This window comes from Micromys minutus (genome assembly GCF_963924665.1).
Source record: "Micromys minutus genome assembly, chromosome: 30".
Lineage (NCBI taxonomy): Eukaryota > Metazoa > Chordata > Mammalia > Rodentia > Muridae > Micromys > Micromys minutus.
Window position 1 is genome coordinate 28,309,392 of NC_137965.1, and position 18,671 is coordinate 28,328,062.

Genomic DNA, 18,671 nt, shown 5'->3' on the forward strand with positions numbered 1-18,671 from the left:
GGTTTGCAGCCACAAGAGGATTTAAGCCTGTGGGGGGGGGGACCCCCAGCAGCGGAGGCAGAGGGAAAGCAGAAGCAGAAACTTGTTCAAGGATCCTGAATAAACTGCATGAAGAAGATCTTCCCCGGGTCCTGTCTTCCTTGCTGGTCGAGGTTGGGCACGACACATGATCAAGTAGGCTTCATCCCTGGGATGCAGGGATGGTTTAATATATGAATCCATCAAGATAATCCACCATATTAAAAAACTCAAAAAAAAAAAATAACACATGATCATCTCACTAGATGCTGAAAAAGCATTTGACAAAATTCAACACCACTTTATGTTAAAAGTGTTGGGAAGAACAGGAATACAAGGCCCATACCTAAACATAATAAAAGCAATACACAGCAAACCAATAGACAACATCATACTTAACATTGAGAAATATAAAGTAATCCCACTAAAATCATGGACTAGACAGGTGGCCAACTCTGCCCCTACCTATTAAACATAGTACTGGATGTCCTGGCTGGACCAATTAGATAGCAAAAGGAAATCAATGGGATACAATTTGGAAAGGAAGTGGTAAAAACATCACTGTTTTCAGAAAACACGATAGTGCACATAAGTGACCTCAAAAATTCCGCCAGAGAATCTATACAGGTGATAATCAAGTTCAGCAAAATGGATGGATATAAAATCAACTCAAAAAAATCAGTAGCCTTCCTATACTCAAAGGACAAACATGTGGAGTAAGAAATTAGGGAAAAGATACCCTTCACAATAGTCAAAAACTATATGAAATAACTTGGTGTGACTCTAACTACTCAAGTAAATAACCCATATGACAAGAACTTCAAACCTCTAAAGAAGGAAATCGAGGAAGATCTCAGAAAATGGAAAAATCTCCCATGCTCATAGGTTGGAAGAATCAACATTGTCAAAATGTCCATCTTACCAAAAGCAATCTACAGATTCAATGCAATCCCCATAAAAATTCCAACCCAATTTTTCAAAGTTGGAAAGAGCAATGTGCAATTTCATCTGGAATAACAAAAGACCTAAAATAGCAAAATCCATTCTCAACCACAAGAAAATATCTGAGGGAATCAAAATCCCTGTCCTAAAATTATATCACAAGGCAATTGTGCTAAAATCTGCATGGTACTGGTACAGAGATAGGCAAATGGATCAATGGAATAGAATAGAAGATCCAGAAATGAGCCCTCACGTATACGGTCACTTGATTTTGGACAAAGGTGTTGTAAACATTCAATAGAAAAAGGACAGCCTTTTCAACAAACGGTGTTGGTCCAACTGGCACTCAGCATGCAGAAAAATGAAAGTAGAACCTCTCTTATCTCCTTATATGAAGCTCAAGTGCAAGTAAATCAAAGATCTCCACATTAAACCAGGTACACTGAAATTATTAGAAAAGAAAGCAGGGAAAACCTTAGAACACATAGGCACAGGAGAAAATTTTCTCAAAAGAACACCAATGGCTTGTGCTCTAAGGTCAAACATTTACAAATGGGACTTACTGAGATTGCAAAGTTTCTGTAAGGCTAAGGACACTGTCAACAAAACAAAATGGCAGCAAACATTTTGGGAAAAGATCTTTATCAACCACACATCTGATCAAAGTCTAATATCCAAGGTATAGAAAGAACTCAAGAAGTTAGACACCAGAGAATCAAACAACCCTATTAAAAATGGGGTACAGAGCTAAACAAAAGTTCTTAATTGAGGAATATTGAATTGCTGAGAAGCATCTAAAATGTGCTCGGTATCATTGGCCATCAGGGAAATGCAAATCAAAACAACCCTGAGATTCCACCTCACACCAGTCAGAATGGCCAAGATCAAAAACCCAAACGACAGCAGATGCTGGCGAGGTTGTGGAGAAAGAGGAACACTTCTCTACTGTTGCTGGGGTTGTAAACTGGTACAACCACTCTGGAAATCAGTCTGGTGATTCCTGAGTAAATTGGACATAATACTACCTGAAGAGCCAGCTATTCCACTTCTGGGCATATACTCCAGAGACACCTTAGTACACAACAAAGATATATGCACCACAATGTTCATAGTGGCTCTATTTATAATAGCCAAAAGCTGGAAAGAACCCAGATGTCCTTCAGAAGATGAATGGATACAAAAATTGTGGTACAGTTACACAATGGAATACTACTCAGCCACCAGAAACAATGACTTGACCAAATTATTAAGAAAATGGCTGCATCTAGAGAATATCATTCTGAGTGAGATCACCCAGTCACAAAAGAACAGACATAATATGCAGTCACTGATAATGGGATGCTAACCCCAGAGGCTCGCACTGCCCCAGAAACAACTCACAGACTGTATGAAGTCCAAGAAATAAAGAAAACAAAACAAAACAAAACAAAAAAATCTTTATACAACAAGAAAACGTTGACTATTTCCATGTTGCATTTTGTTTTACATGTACTTTATGCTCATTATAACTATTAAGTTTTCAATGCATACTAGCAATCCTTTAAAAAAAATCAAGTACTGACTAAAATATATATATTCATACAGTTTTATGTAAAAATTATTTTAAAATCTGAAAAAAGTACTGACAAAAATGTATTGTATAATTTTATGCAAACAATGCTTAAAATCTGTACATTTATCTTTGTTTTGTAAAATAAAGTTGTTAAAAAAATTGTGGTGTATTTACACAATTGAGTACTACTCAGCTATCAGAAACAATGACTTTATGAAATTCTTAAGAAAATGGATGCATCTAGAAAATATCATCCTGAGTGAGATAACCCAGTCATAAAAGAACAGACATAATATGCACTCACTGATAATTGAATACTAACCCCAGAAAGCTCTGAACACCCCAGTAACAGCTCATAGACTATATGAAGTTCAAGAAAAAAAAAAAAAAAAAAAAACAAAGGCCAAATAAAAAGAAAAAAAATTGATAAACCTTTATGCTCAATCTTTACACCCCAAGAAAACTTTGACTATTTCCAGGTTACATCTTGTTTTACATGTATTTTATGCTCATTTTAACTAGTAAGATTTAATGCATACTATCAAACCTTTTAAAATATAAAGCACTGACACAAATGTATTTATATACTTTTATGCAAAAATGCTTAAAATCTATACATTTATCTTTGTTTTTTTAACATAAAGTTGTTAAATTTATATATAAAAAAACTTCTTACAATCTGAGTATTCTATACTGTTTAGCTAATAATTAATTATCATTGAGTATATTTTTTTATGTGGGTTACCTCACTCTGCATGATAATTTCTAGTTCTGTCCATATGTTTGTTGATTTCATGATGTCCTTGGTTTTAAGAGCTGAATAGTATTCTATTATGTAAATGACCTAAATTTTTGTACCCTTTTTTCTTGTTGGGGGATATCTGAGTTGTTTCTACCTTCTTGTTCCTACTAGAAAGAGTGCTATGAACATAAATGAGCACATGTTCTTTTAATATGGCAGATCATCTTTTGGGTATATTCTTAGGAATGATATAGCAGGGTCCACAGGTAGAACTATTTCCAGTTTTCTACAAAACTGTCAGATTGATTTTCAGAGGGGTTGTGCCATTGTGCAATCCCACCATCAATGAAAAAATGTTCTTCTCTTTCCACATCCTTACCAGCATGTATTGCCACTTGAAGTATTGACCTTAGACATTCTGATTGGTGTATGTTGAGATCTCAGAATCATTTTGACTGCATTTCTTGGATGACAAGGAACTTTGTATATTTCCTCAAGTACTTTTCATAATTCACGATTCCTCTGCTATGATTCTTTGTTTAGCATGGTATCTCATCTTTAATTTGGATATTTGTTTTATTGGATTCTAACTTCTTGAATTCTTTATATATTTTGGATATTGGCCTTCTATGAGATTTAGGGTTAGTGTCTATTTCTTAACCCATAGGCTGCCGATTTGTCATTTTTATAGTGTCTTTTCACTGATAGAAGCTATTCAGTTTCATGAGGTTCCATCAATTTTTATTCTTCTACAAGTGGACCAGAACTTGGACTTGCTTGGTAAAAGTTACACCAAGATGTTATATAATTTTTGTGTCTCTTGTTAAGGCATAGAAATAGACTGCTTCTATTTCCTTAGGCATTATGGAATTTATTTAGATATGTTACCTGACCTTGAGTTATCTTTTGAACATGGTATTTTTTCAGAAATCATCCATTTCATCTAGATTTTCCAATTTTGTTGAATATAGGCTTTTTTTATTAGGATCTGAATTTTTGAATTTTTTAGTTTCCATTATATGTTTCCTTTTTTTTTTTTGTCTCGGATTATGTTAATTTGGATATTGTCTCTACACCTTTTATTTAGTTTGTCTAAGTGTTATTTTGGCTAAGTATTGGTTGTCTTTCTTGAATATTAGTATTCTAATATTTTCATCATGTAAACTTATAGGAGTTATGTAGGGATTGTACAGCTGCTGTATCTTAAATGTCTTTGGCTGGTTTTGATTCATAAGTTTTTCCTAATGTTTAACCAAGAATAAAATCCTGGTTGCCCCTACAAGTGACATTAAGAAATACTGAAATTTTCAAAATTGTTCCTCAGCATTAGGTTTTAGGTATAGAATACAGAGGATATGACAGTGAAAGGGGTCATGCAACCACATACATCACCTCAGGTTTATTCTAACTACAGAGATTTTCTTAAGGCAAAATATACAGGAAACTATGCATGGACAGAAGAAATAGTGGTTGAGTGAATAAAGCTACTACATGAAAATATTTTTTTCATTCTTTTGTTATTATTTATTGAGGTAGCTTTTTTATTGAATAATTTTTATTTACATTTCAAATGCTATTCGCTTTCCTGGTTTCCTCCCAAGAAACCCTCATCCCACTCCTCCCCCTCCTGTTTCTATGACTACAGGCAAACAGTGTTTTCTTAACATATAAATAACCTAGATGGCCCTATGAATTCATGGTGCATGAGACAATGTAAGCAAGCTTAAGCTAGACAAAATTCCAGCATAGAAAGTGGAGGTAGTCATGAGGGCACACACCCAGGAAATTAGATATTGGCAATTTACAGCTATTTGTAGGAGTGTCTGTTTTCTTTGTTAGCATGCAACACCTACCTTGTTTGAAAACCTACAAGTGACATTGATATACCCAAGAGCAAATGAGTATCACCAACTGTCTTAGATATGTTAATTACATAAATGTGGGTAGATAGGGAAGAGGGTCATAAATCTATGAGTGTGGGACTGGTGATTATGATCAAAACACATTCTATGAAATTATTAGACACCTAAAAATTAGAGAAAATATGAATAATGACTGGGGAACAATCACCATGTAGATATAACAGATCTGAGCATTTTATGAGTTTTAAAAATTGCTGATATACAGTTAGAATAAAAATATTTGATAATTTGTTAATAGATGTTAAATGTCAAAGGGAAATAAGACATACAGTAAAGTACTAGGGAATATTTTTCTATAATAATAGTTATTAGAAGTTGAACACAGATATGAAACATTTATTTTAAGGTTATGTTGGGCCATTTTAAGGGGATAGACATGGATTGTGACATATAATTTTATAAACAAATAAAGTAAAAGAATTTTGACCTTCTATTTAGATCATTTATACATGCCAGTATATTGTGGAGTCCTATGGAGAAATTGAAACCTGTTCTGTAAAGTTTCCACTTACCTGTCCCATTAGAAATCTCATTGTCTGCACAAGGAGTGCACTTGTAGCAGCAGATGGCCTGACCCTCCAAGGTTACTTTCCTGAATCCAGGCCCACAACTCTCACTGCACACAGAACGTGGGATCTAAGACGTATATAAAGAATGTTATCTATTGCTAAGTGTATTATAAAAAATCTAATAATTACAGATTTGAATGTTATACAATAAATTCTCATGTATTCTTATAAATATAGAGAGGTTTAGAGAGAATATACCTTTGAGGAGTCTAATGTGTTTAATGATTGGTCTGTGAATTATTGAAGTATTAGAGAACTTGAAACCTTAATGAGTTAGGGAAATATTTGAAAAAGTTAGTTGAGTTGAGATATGATATACAAGACTATGGGTCTTCTCCAGACTGACACAATCTCTGTAGTTTTTGACTACAATATCGATCAGCTTTATTTCCACCATAAATGGGAATCTTGACTGTCAATTTGACAGAATATAAAATGATCATGGAAAAAATATAAGTGTGTTTCTTAGAAAGAATTGAAACATGAATATAGATAACTTGAAAAGAACCTAAATTTTTTATGTCACTATTTATTTGCTTGTTTGTAGGAACAAAAGTATAGGAGACAGAACAAAACGGTTCTATTCATTGCTGTCTGCATCAACATCATACACTTGAAAATTATACATTTTGAAATTCAATGTGCTGTACCCTCAAACTATTTCTTGAATTATTTCAGATATATATTTATTTGTTGCAGAAAGAAACCTCAGTAACTTATACATGTACATTCCATACAGTTCTTTGCTCATGGCCTACTGAGTAAAGAATAACTGATTATGGATTAAAACTTCTAAGCATGGAAAGACAATGGACAAAGTATTCATAGAGATTTAAGTGATTCTAACACAGCTACTATATGGGATTTAGAATAAAAAATGTTCCTTGTATGTTAAAGTAAAAACTAAATAAATAAAATATTTATTTTCCTATTGGTGAACCTATTTGGAAAGTTATTGAAACTTTAGGAGATGAATATTTGCTGGAGCAATTATGTTGCTGGGGGTGGCAATAATAATCATTCTCTTAGGTTCAGTTTCTCCATTTTAGTAACTGTTAATGTGTGTGGTTAGAAACAGTATCTTGCTGGTTTCTATGCCTGTCTCCATGACTACCCCATGCTGTTATGCTTCTACCTATGGTAGAATATCATAGTTATAGAACCATAAGAAACAATATTCTCTGTTGTCCAAAGGTTGAGTTTGATAATTGTGTTTGATTACACAATAAAATGCCTTTTATATTTTCTATTATATTCATCTCAAATGAAATACTTTCTCTACAACATTGAACCATGAGTTAACTTGGAGACAGAAGTTTGCTTTTCCCTAGTTTTCCTATTTTGTGAAAAGTGGAGCACATCTAATCTTCATACAAGTGAACTGAGAAACATAACCCTCAATACTTCTATTGATCTACATAAAGGGATATATAAAGCCAATACTAGTACTAGTTTTATTGTGTGTTATATTGATAATAGAATGTTGAGGACCCTTGAGTCAGAAAACAGGCATTATTATACTGGGAAAGCATACTTTTATTACTAATACAAATTCAAAGCATTGAGATAAGATGTAACAAACCTCTGAAAATTCTTCTGGCCATTGTATTATCCACTCAGATAAAGTCAACTGCTGGCCCTGGGGAGCATTTGCAGAAAAGGATCCTACTTTTACTTTTAGTCCAAGACCCTTTGGTAAATTCCAAATGTTAAGAATGTCATATTCTGCATTAAATTTTTGCCTCCAATCTAAACTCATTTTGTCTCTAACCTCAACAACGTCCTTCAGGAAAGAGTTAAGCTGAAAAAGATCCACAAATTTATATTACATTGTGTCCAACTGTCAAATCAGAACCTGTGTTTTGGAATATGTTTTTTTTTCTTAATTTCTGATGTGAATGTCAACATTAGTAAAGCTTCCTGTAATGCTAAAATAAAAATTCAGATTTGTGGGATGCCATTCTTCATCTAAAAGGTCATTGTACTCTAATGGAAACCTTTGAATCAATCTCAGATAATAAAACAAGGACTTTTAACTCTTGTACATGTTACTTATTTGAAACCTACACAAACCCCTTTGTTTGCAGAATATCTTCAGAGGACCAGTACCTAAAATGAGGGTTTTGATGTCTAAATAATAAATAATTGTCATTGTTAAAGTAAAAAGCCCTGCCATTGTTTTACTTAAATGTCTACTTTTTATTTCTGGTGTAAGAAATTTATAGAAAAAACGTTGATTTTTTTTGCAAATATTACAATAAGAATATGTTACAGCTAGCTGTTAATGACATGAACTTGATAATGGTTAAGCATGTTTCCTCTTGGTATCTTCCAACCCATCTTTCAACAACAGATATGGGGAACTATCATAATCTCTAGGTAAGCTTATAAAACACAAAAAAATCCTGTGATTGTGAACTATATAATTTAAATTTTACATATCAAAGTATGTGTCACTTCAAATCTCAAAAACAAACGTGAATCTTTTCTGATCTAGATAATTTAGAAACACAATATTTCTTGTAACTGTGAACAGCCTAAACTATATTTTACAATATCAAAGTAAGTGTCATGGCAAATATCATATATCAGAGTGCTGACAATACAACATAGTAGAAAGTATATTACCTGCCAGGGGGAAAACATTTCTTCTCCATTTTCATATGGTTGCATTTGTACTTGCTGAAGTCTCTCATGGAGACTGTGAGCTACAGCATACACAGCATTGTATATGCTGATACTCTCATCACTCAGGGACACATCAAATATGTGACAAGGCAATATGTCCAAAGATGCATTAAGCTGACAGTTTTCTAAAAGTTGACAACCAATATCAGAAAATGAACACTTGAAGAACAAATGCCATAACTTAGGAAGATAAATATCTTCTGGGTATTTGTAGGGATTAACTGTTTGAATAAAATTAGTAAACTCAAATCTTTCTATATGATGGGGTGTAAAAATGAGGCTCCCATGGAATGAGTCTAACATGAAATAATCACCATAGTCAGTAACATGAGGTTCAGTGCTCATGACCCAGACTTTCCAAGTCAATAACCTTTGTGCAATATTTCTCATTAGACCTTCTAGAGAATCAGTCTCACCATAAATAATTATGACATTAGTGTCATTCATATTTTCCCAGAATTTGTTAAAATATGAAGCCCATGTGGCAGGAATCATTTTCACAAAAGCTATGCAGACTCCTTTAATCTCCATTTCATTTCTAAAATCTGATAGAATTTTATTGCCTTTTTGGTCATTTGGGAGAATGAGACCAACCCAGGACCACCTAAAATGAACCACTAAAGAGACAATGCCAAGTGAAAGAGATGAGTAATTGGGAGTCATCTGGTAGAGAGAAGAATACTGATTTTGGTCACTCAAAATAGGATCATAAGGGCCAAAGGAAAGCTGAAATAAATTGAGAAAGAAGAGGAACATTATTAATATCAAATAAAATTTTACTCCACAATAAAAAGATGAGAACAGTCAAATATATTTTTTTCTCCAATTTTAAAGGAAATTTTCACTTCCATCATTTTAGAGAAATTCCTAGAAAGCCTGCTATTTAATGAACTTACATTTCTTTTATTTACTTCATCATATGATCTTTTGCAAGCAAGAGAAATGTGGACTGATCTCCATGTATTTGAGTACTTGCTTTTATGTATGAAAAATTCAAGTGTCTCCCTTTTAACTTCAAATACACCTGCAATATCCCAGTTGCTAAATAGCATGTTTTCATACCTGTGGAAATTTAAATAGTTGAAATAAGGTGCCAATCTGGGCAGATGTTGTCCATGATGTTCCTGTGAGTGCAGCAGTAAGATGCTTTTTTCCACACTTGTAATTAGGTAAAACATATTTCTCACTATGAGCTGTAAGCCACATACAGGCATTCATAAGTGTGTCCTTCTCAGTGAATTGTACATTGTAGAAATCAAATCCAAGAGATATATTAGGTAAAAGATTGGCATTCTCATTGATTTCCTCAATGGCAAATATCAGAGCCAGAATATACTGGTAGTTCTTAAAGTTATACCTGTGTAAATGGCATAAAATACACAAAATGAAAATTTCATGAAATATACATGTCTGCATATTTGTACAGCAAATTTTCTAATTCATTTTTTCTATGAAACATATAATTTAATTTCTTCATCATAAGTGTGTGGAACTAAAGTGAGTACATTTACTATAATTATGCAAAATCTTTTAGCATTATCATTCTTTAATTTCAGTTGCTCAAAGCATACTTTATTCATATTTTATAGGCAAGTTAAATGAAAACTGTCTGCAAATCAGAAATAATTTTCATTCATAATAGCAGATTTGCTGTTACAATTTCTTGGTTTTCTGAACTCTCCATTTATAAATACAAATTTATATGTATATGTATGTAAATGTAATCATCTATCTAATCAATTTTCAAAAGCAATATCTAATTTAAATTATTTTCTAAGGTAAATATCACTCTATTCAAGGTCTCAGTTGCTATTTCTCTGAGATTGTTTTTTTTTTTTTTTTTTTTTTTTCTCAGTATGACAGCCTGGATTTTCTAGTGTATTATATACCAGTACTGAACTTGCAAAATAATGTCATACACCAACATGCCTGTTACATTTTCCATCTCTGTGTATATTTATGATATTTGTGCATATCAGTTTGTGCTTGTGTGTCTTTTTGTAGGTACAGTTTTACTGAGGTCACTAAGTATGAAGGTAAGACAAGACAACCTACAGAGTTATTCCTAGCTATTTACCTGATGTACTAGCTGAGTAGTACTCCATTGTGTAAATGTACAACAATTTTTTTATCCATTCATCCATGGAACGACATCTGGGTTCTTTCCAGCTTATCGCTATGATAAATAGAGCTGCTATGAACATTGTGGTGCATGTGTCTTTGTTGCATGTTGGAGTGTATCTGGGGTACATGCCCAGAAGTGGATTAGCTAGATCTTCAGGTACCACTATGTCCAATTTTATGAGGAATCGCCAGACTGATTTCCAGAGTGGTTCTATCAGTTTACAACCCCACCAACAGTGGAGAAGTGTTCCTCTTTCTCCACAACCTCACCAGCATCTGCTTTCATCTGAGTTTTGGATCTTGGCCAATCTAACTGGTGTGAGGTGAAATCTCAGGGTAGTTTTGATTTGCATTTTCCTGATGGCTAAGGATGACGAACACTTCCTTAGATGTTTCTCAGCCATTTGATATTCCTCAATTGAGAAATTTTCGTATAAGTCTGTACCCCATATTTTAATAGGGTTGTTTGATTCTCAGGTGTCTAGTTTTTTGAGTCCTTTGTATACCTTGGATATTATGACTCTATCTGATGTGGGGTTGGGAAAGATCTTTTCCCACTCTGTCTTGTTTCCTTGACAGTGTCCTTAGCCTTACAGAAACTTTGCAATCTCATTAAGTCCCATTTGTCAATCTTTGACCTTAGGGCACAGGCCATTGGTGTTCTGTTTAGGAAATTCTCTCCTGTTCCTATGTGTTCTAAGGTTTTCCCCTACTTTCTCATCTAATAGTTTCACTGTACCTGGTTTAATGTGGAGATCTTTGACCCACTTACCCTTGAGCTTTGTACAAGGAGATAAGAAAGGGTCTATTTTCATTCTTCTGCATGCTTTGTGCCAGTTGGGCCAAAACCATTTGTTAAATAGGCTGTTCTTTTTCCATTGAATGTTTACAGCTCCTTTGTCAAAAATCAGGTGACCATATATGTGAGGGCTCATTTCTGGATCTTCTATTCAATTCCATTGATCCACGTGCCGATTTCTGTACTAGTACCCTGCAGTTTTTAGCACAATTGCCTTGTAGTATAGCTTGAGGTCAAGGATAGTGATTCAAGCAGATGTTTTCTTGTTGTTGAGTATGGATTTTGCTATTATAGATCTTTTGTCATTCCAGATGAAATTGCACATTGTTCTTTCCAACTCAATGAGGAATTGGGTTGGAATTTTGAAGTGGATTGCATTGAATCTGTAGATTGCTTTTGGTAAGATAGCCATTTTGTCAATGTTGATCCTTCATTAAGCATGGGAGATCTTTCCATTTTCTGAGATCCTCCTCAATTTCCTTTTTTAGAGGTTTGAAGTTCTTGTCATACAGGTCCTTCACTTGCTTAGTTAGAGTTACATCAAGGAATTACATAGTTTTGGTGACTATTGAGAAGGGTATCTTTTCCTTATTTTCTTTCTGGACATGTTTTTCCTTTGAATATAGGAAGGTTACTCATTTATTTGAGTTAATTTTATATCCAGCCACTTTGCTGAACTTGTTTATCAGCTATAGGAGTTCTTTGGTGGAAGTTTTGGGGTCACTTAAGTACACTCTCATGTCATCTGCAAATAGTGATGTTTTTACTTCTTCCTTTCCATTTTGTATCACTTTGATTTCCTTTTGCTGTCTAATTGGTCCAGCCAGGACTGCCAGTACTATGTTGAATAGTTAGGGAAGAGTGGGCAACCTTGTCAAGTCCCTGATTTTAGTGGGATTGCTTCAAGTTTCCCACTGTTCAGTTTGATGTCGGCTGTTGGTTTGCTGTATATTGCTTTTATTATGTTTAGGTATGGGCCTTGGATTCCTGTTCTTCCCAAGACTTTTAACTTGAAGTAGTGTTGGAATTTGTCAAATGCTTTCTCAACATCCAGTGAGATGACCATGTGTTTTTTTCTTTGAGTTTGTTTATATGTTGGATTACATTAATGGATTTCCATATATTAAACCATTTCTGCATCCCAGGGGTGAAGCCTACTTGATCATGGTGAATGATCATTTTGATGTGTTCTTGGATTCGGTTTGCAAGGATTTTGTTGAGTATTTTTGCACCAAAGTTCATAAGTAAGATTGGTCTGAAGTTTTCTTTCCTTGTAGGGTCTTTGTGTGGTTTAGGAACGAAGGTTATTGTAGCCACAAAAAATGAGTTAGGTAGTATTCTGTCTGATTATATTTTATGGAATAGTTTGGAAAGTATTGGTTTTATGTTGTCAATAAATGTCTGATAAAGTTCTGCTCTGAACCCATCTGGACCTGGGCTTCTTTTGGTTGGAAGGCTTTTGATGACAGTTTCTATTTCTTTAGGTGCTATGCGATTATTTAGATGGTTTACATGTTTTTGGTTTAACTTTAGTATCTTGTATCTGTCTAGGAATTCATCCATTTCCTCCAGATTTTCCAGCTTTGTTGAGTATAGGCTTTTGTAGTAGGATCTGATGATTTCTTCAATTTCCTTATTTTTATTCATTATTTCTCTACTTTCCTTTCTGATTTTGTTAATTTGTATACTCTCTTTGCCCTCTTGTTAGTCTGGCTAGGGGTTTATCAATCTTTTTAATTTTCTCAAAGAACCATCTCTTGGTTTTGTTGATTCTTTGAATTTTTTTTTTTTTTTGTTGTTGTTGTTGTTGTTGTTTCTATTTGGTCTATTTCTGCTCTAAGTTTGATTATTTCTTGCTGTCTACTCCTCTTGGGTATATCTACTTCCTTTTGTTCTAGAGCTTTCAATTGTGCTGTCAGGATGCTAGTATAAGCTCTCTCCAGGTTTTTTTTTTTTTTTTTTTTTGGAAGAACGCCGACCTATGAATTTTTTTCTCAGTACTGCTTTCAGTGCATCCCATAGGTTTGGGTATGTCGTGTTTTCATTTTCATTGAATTCTAGAAAATTCTTAATTTCTTTGTTTTTTTTTTTTTTTTTTTGACCCTGCAAAGTCTTATAGGTCAGTCCTCTAACTTTTACTTAAAAGTTCTTATTAGCCCTTCATTTCAGAGTTCCCCCCACCCTGAGTGACTTTCTCTAGCTGACAAAGTGTTAAATAAAATTCCAGCCTTTGGTCCCTGGGTGCAAAGGACCTTTGGAGAAAGAACAAAGAACTCTTTTACTTAATCCTCAGCTGTTAAGCAACAAGCCAAGCTAGGTAGGTGTCCTTGAACCTCAGAATAATCAAGAAAGATTTTTTGACCCTCCTTCTAGCCTTCAGCTTCAGAACACAGTATTCTTTGTGTAATTAAAAGTCAGTGATCCCCAAAATGCTGACCTATGTTTAATTCCATATCACTTCAACCCACTGCAGGCCAGACAGTCTCCCCGCAGTATGGTAACATGCTTCTCAGGTCACTATTTCATTTCAACTTTGTTGGCTGCAAAATACATCTTTTGCTTGGGCTTGCTCCATTTCATTTTGGCAGTGCTTCTTGGCAGGCAGGCAAGGGCTCTATAGTCTTTGAAATTATGGGATGTCCATGGCCCTCTAGGCTCTTCTTTCAGAGTTTCGCATAATGGTACCTCTGAGTCTCCATTTATTGATATCCCTGATAGACTCCTCGATTTTAAATCTTTTCATAACCACAGAGAATGATTTCATAAATCTTTTCTTCTATCCTTGACTTTAATTTCAGGACCACATGACTTAAAATGTCAAGTTTTGCTGCATGGTGTGGCTGGAGCTTACCTATGCATTCAATTAAATCTTGACCAGCTTTCATTTTTATTATTTGTTTTGCTCTGTTCTATTTTTGTTGTTTTTATTACAGTTTTTTTCTGACTACATTTGTATATCCTGAACCTCAATCTGTATTCAAGGAAGTCCTTAACATGAGAAATGCACCAGCAGGAATTAAAGCTGTAAACCATCATATCTAGCTTCAAGGTTCTCTTTAATTCATTTACACAAGTTGGTAGCTTAGCTAGGTAGAATCTTGCCCTGAGGTATCAACTTTCTTTATTCCATTTGATGCAGTGCTTTCAATTAATCAGTTTATCTATTTGAACAGAGGATATAGCTCAATTCCTATTCCTAGACCTCCTTTTTCTTCAATCGTAAATTTTGTGATTTTCTTCCTTAACTTCCTACTTCCCATTCTAAATCTTCATAAGCATGAATACTAATAAACAGACAACAGAGTCAATTCTAGGCTATGTTTTGATTTCTTCTAGCAAAAAGTGATTAATTTATACTATTCACTTTAGAGTCAGGCAGATTCTTTTGGTCTAAGAGCAAAAAAGTGGTAACAATCTTTGATAAGATATCATAAGAACAGTCTCTTGGAAACATATTAACATTTGTCCCCTCTGAAACCAGTTGAGCCAGGAATGCTGATTTCAAGTCACACCACCACATTTTTTTCATGTTCCTTTCAGAATGGTCCTTTAATCAGCATATCAAGCATTTAACTGCTTTCCTAAACCAAATTCCAAAGTCAATATAGCTCTAAACAAACAAACAAACAAACAAGCAAGCACACAAACAAATGAAACATTGGCTATCACCGCAATTATCCCATCTCTGGTAACAATTTCTGTGTTGCTTTTTAGTGTTGTGAAGAGATATGATGACCATATGAACTCTTATGAAGGCAAAGATTTATTTGGGCTGCTTTACAGTTTCAGAAGTTTTGTCCATTTTACTGTGGTGGGAAACATGGCAGTATGAAGGCAAATATGATCTTAAAGAAGAAAGTAAAGGGTCTACATTTCATCCACAAGTAGCAGAAATTAATATCATGGACAGAGGTTTGTTTCTTAAACCTGTAAACTAGACCTAGGTCTATTAACATGCTTCTTCCAAGAAGACCATTCCTATCCCAACAAGGCCAATCTCTTAAATGTGCCTTTCATTATGAACCAAGCATTCAAATACGTGATTCTCTGATAGAAATTTTTTCTTAAAGATGAGCATCCTTTCACTTTGATAATTTCTTTAAGAAGAGTCAACTTTTCTTCAATAATCTGATCTATAATAGGGAAATGATATTCTGGGATGGTACGAACTCAACAATACTTGAGAAACACAAAGAGTGCTTGATTGAGGAGAAAAATGTTGAACTTAAAATTGTGTGGGTAGAAAGATAAGGGCTGTAGGTTGATGTTAAGGTGATACATGATTTTACAGTGAAGACATAGGCAGAAAGGGGCTAGGAAAAACAGAAAAAGAGGGTAGGAGAGGACTTGGGGAGAAATAAAGATGGAGGCAGATGTTTCTGGATGCATCCCTTCATAAATAAGGTTGTTATGAATGTTTTATTAGGGATGGAATTGTACAAGATCATTTAACTTATCTAGGTTGGCAAATTATATTATACCAATCTGGACTTCATTTGTGCCCCAAAGTTAACCCTGTGGCACAGTTGCCTGTACCCATATCCGGTCAGGAGAGAACTGGTCTCCCAGTAGTGTTGTCACTACTTAGTGAGATGAATACTTTTGCTTCAATAACTGGCCAAAGAGAGACCCACAAGGTGTCTATTGGCATCAGAAACTAGGGAGAAACTGGGGACAGAGTCTTTCAGGTTTCCATCTGCACCTGGGAGTTGACCTTGTGACACAGCTTTCCATACCCAAATCCTGCTTCAAAAGAGCTGGTCTCCCAAGGTGTTGACATACAAAAGATCACATAGTCACAGGCTCACAGAAAGGTTAGTCTCCAGTCAGAAACAGTGAGACCAACTAACAACAGAAATAACCAAATATGGAAAGGTAAGCATAAGAACCAAGTAACAGAAACCAAGGCTACTTGGCATCATGAAAACCCAGGTCTTCCACCAAAGCAAGTTCTGGATACTCCAAAATACTGGAAAAGCAAGATGTAAATTTAAAATCACATCCCATGATGATAATAGAGGACTTTAAGAAGGACATAAATATCTCCCTTAAAGAAATACAGGAGAACACAGGTAAACAAGTAGAAGCTCCTAAAGAGAAAACAAAATATTCTTTAAAAAATTATAATAGCATACAAACAAACTGGTAAAGAAATTGAACAAAGCCATCCAGGATCTAAAAATAGAAATAGAAAATAAAATAAAATAAAATCACAAAGGGAGACAACTCTGGAGATAGAAAACCTAGGAAAAAGATCAGGAGCCCTAGATGCAAGCATCACCAACATAATGGAGGAGATAAAAGAGAAGCAAATGGCTTTAATAGACATCTATAGAGCATTTCATCCTAAAACAAAAGAATATACCTTCTTCTTAACACCTCATGGCACTTCTCCAAAACAGGCCTCAACAGATATAAGAAGTTCAAAATACTCCCATGCATTCTGTCAGATAACCGTGGGGGGGGGGTGGTTTTTAATAACAACAAAATTGACAAAATCTCACATACACATAGAAGCCCAAAACAATGTTCTACTCAATGATAACTTGGTCAGGGAAGAAATAAAGAAAGAAATTGAGAATATTTTAGAATTTAATGAAAATAAAGGCCGAACACACCCAAACATATGCAATGCAATGAATGTAGTAGTAAGTAGAAAACTCATAGCTCAGAGTGCCTCCAAAAATAACCTGGAGAAAGCATACACAAGTAGCTTGAAAGAACACCTGAAAGCTCTAGAACAAAAAGAAGCAAATGTACCCAAAAAGAGTAGACAGCAGGAAATAATGAAACTGAGAGGTAAAACCAACCAAGTAGAAACAAAAAGACCTATACAGAGAATCAATAAAAGCAGGAGCTTGTTCTTTGAGAAAAATCAACAAGATTAATAAGCCGTTGGGCAAACTAACTAGAGGGCACAGAGAGAGTATGCAAATTAACAAAGCCAGAAATGAAAGTGGAGGCATAACAACAGAAACTGAGGAAATTCAAGAAATCATCAGATCCTACTACCAAAGCCTATACTCAACAAAATTGGAAAGTCTAGAGGAAATGGACAACTTTCTAGACAGATACAAGGTACCAAAGTTAAATCAGTATCAAATAAACCATCTAAATCCCTAAAGAAATAGAAGCAGCCATCAAAAGCCTCCCAAGCAATAAAAGACCATGACCAGATGGGTTCAGTGCAAAATTTTATCAGACCTTCATTGAAAACCTAATACCAATACTCTTCAAACTATTCCACAAAATAGAAGCAGAAGGTACACTACCCAACTGAATCCACAATTGTGCTCATAACGAACCAACACAAAGACCCTTCAAAGAAAGAGAACTTCTGTCCAACTTTCCTCATTAATATCAATGCAAAAATACTCAATAAAATTCTTGTAAACAGAATGCAAGAAAACATTAAAATGATCATTCAACAAGATCAAGTAAACGTCATCCCAGGAAAGCAGGGATAGTTCAGTATGTGGAAGCCCATCAACGAAATCCAATATATAAACAAACTAAAAGGAAAAAAAAAAAAAAACGAACACATGATCATCTCATTAGATGCTGAGAAATCATTTGACAAAATTCAACACACTTCATGTTAAAAGTCTTGGAAGTATCAGGATTTGAAGGCATATAACTAAACATAGTGAAACAATATATAGCCAACCAGTATCCAACATCAAACTAAATGCTGAGAAACTTGAAGCAATCCCACTAAAATTAGGGACTAGACAAGGCTGTCCAATCTCTCCCTACCTATTTAATATAGTACCCAAAGTCCTAGCCTGAGCAATTAGAAGCAAAAGGAGATAAAAGGGTTACAAATTAAATGGAAGAAATCAAAATATCAGTTTTTGCAGATGATATGATAGTATACTTAAGTGACCCCAAAACTTATGGCTGAGAACTCCTACAGCTGATAAATAACTTCAGCAAAGTGATTTGATAGAAAATTAACTCAGACAAATTAGTATCCTTTCTCTACTCAGAGGATAAACAGGCATAAAAAGAAATTAGAGAAATGACACCCTTCACAATAACCACAAATAATATAAAACACCTTGGTGTGACTCTAACAAAGCAAGTAAAAGGTCTGTATGATAAGCATTTCAAGTCTCTGAAGAAAGAAATTTATGGAGATCTCAGAAGATATAAAGATGTCCAATGTCCATGGATTGGCAGGATTAATATAGTAAAAATGGCCATCTTACCAAATCAATCTATGGGTTCAATGCAGTCCCAATCAAAATTACACCCCAATTCTTCATAGAGTTAGAAAGGGGCAATAATAAAAAATTCATGATACTAAAAACTA

General features: G+C 34.5%; 1 protein-coding gene across 1 annotated transcript in view; it reads right to left on the reverse strand.

Annotated features, from left to right (window-relative positions):
* Positions 1–18,671, reverse strand: part of LOC308439600 (vomeronasal type-2 receptor 116-like) — a gene marked incomplete at both ends in the record, with an annotated part of 36,786 nt that overhangs the window by 10,388 nt on the left and 7,727 nt on the right. Inside the window, 4 exon segments of the mRNA XM_080941478.1 lie at positions 5,689–5,812; positions 7,328–7,546; positions 8,374–9,159; positions 9,496–9,790. Coding sequence (XP_080797604.1) covers positions 5,689–5,812; positions 7,328–7,546; positions 8,374–9,159; positions 9,496–9,790 — 1,424 coding nt within the window.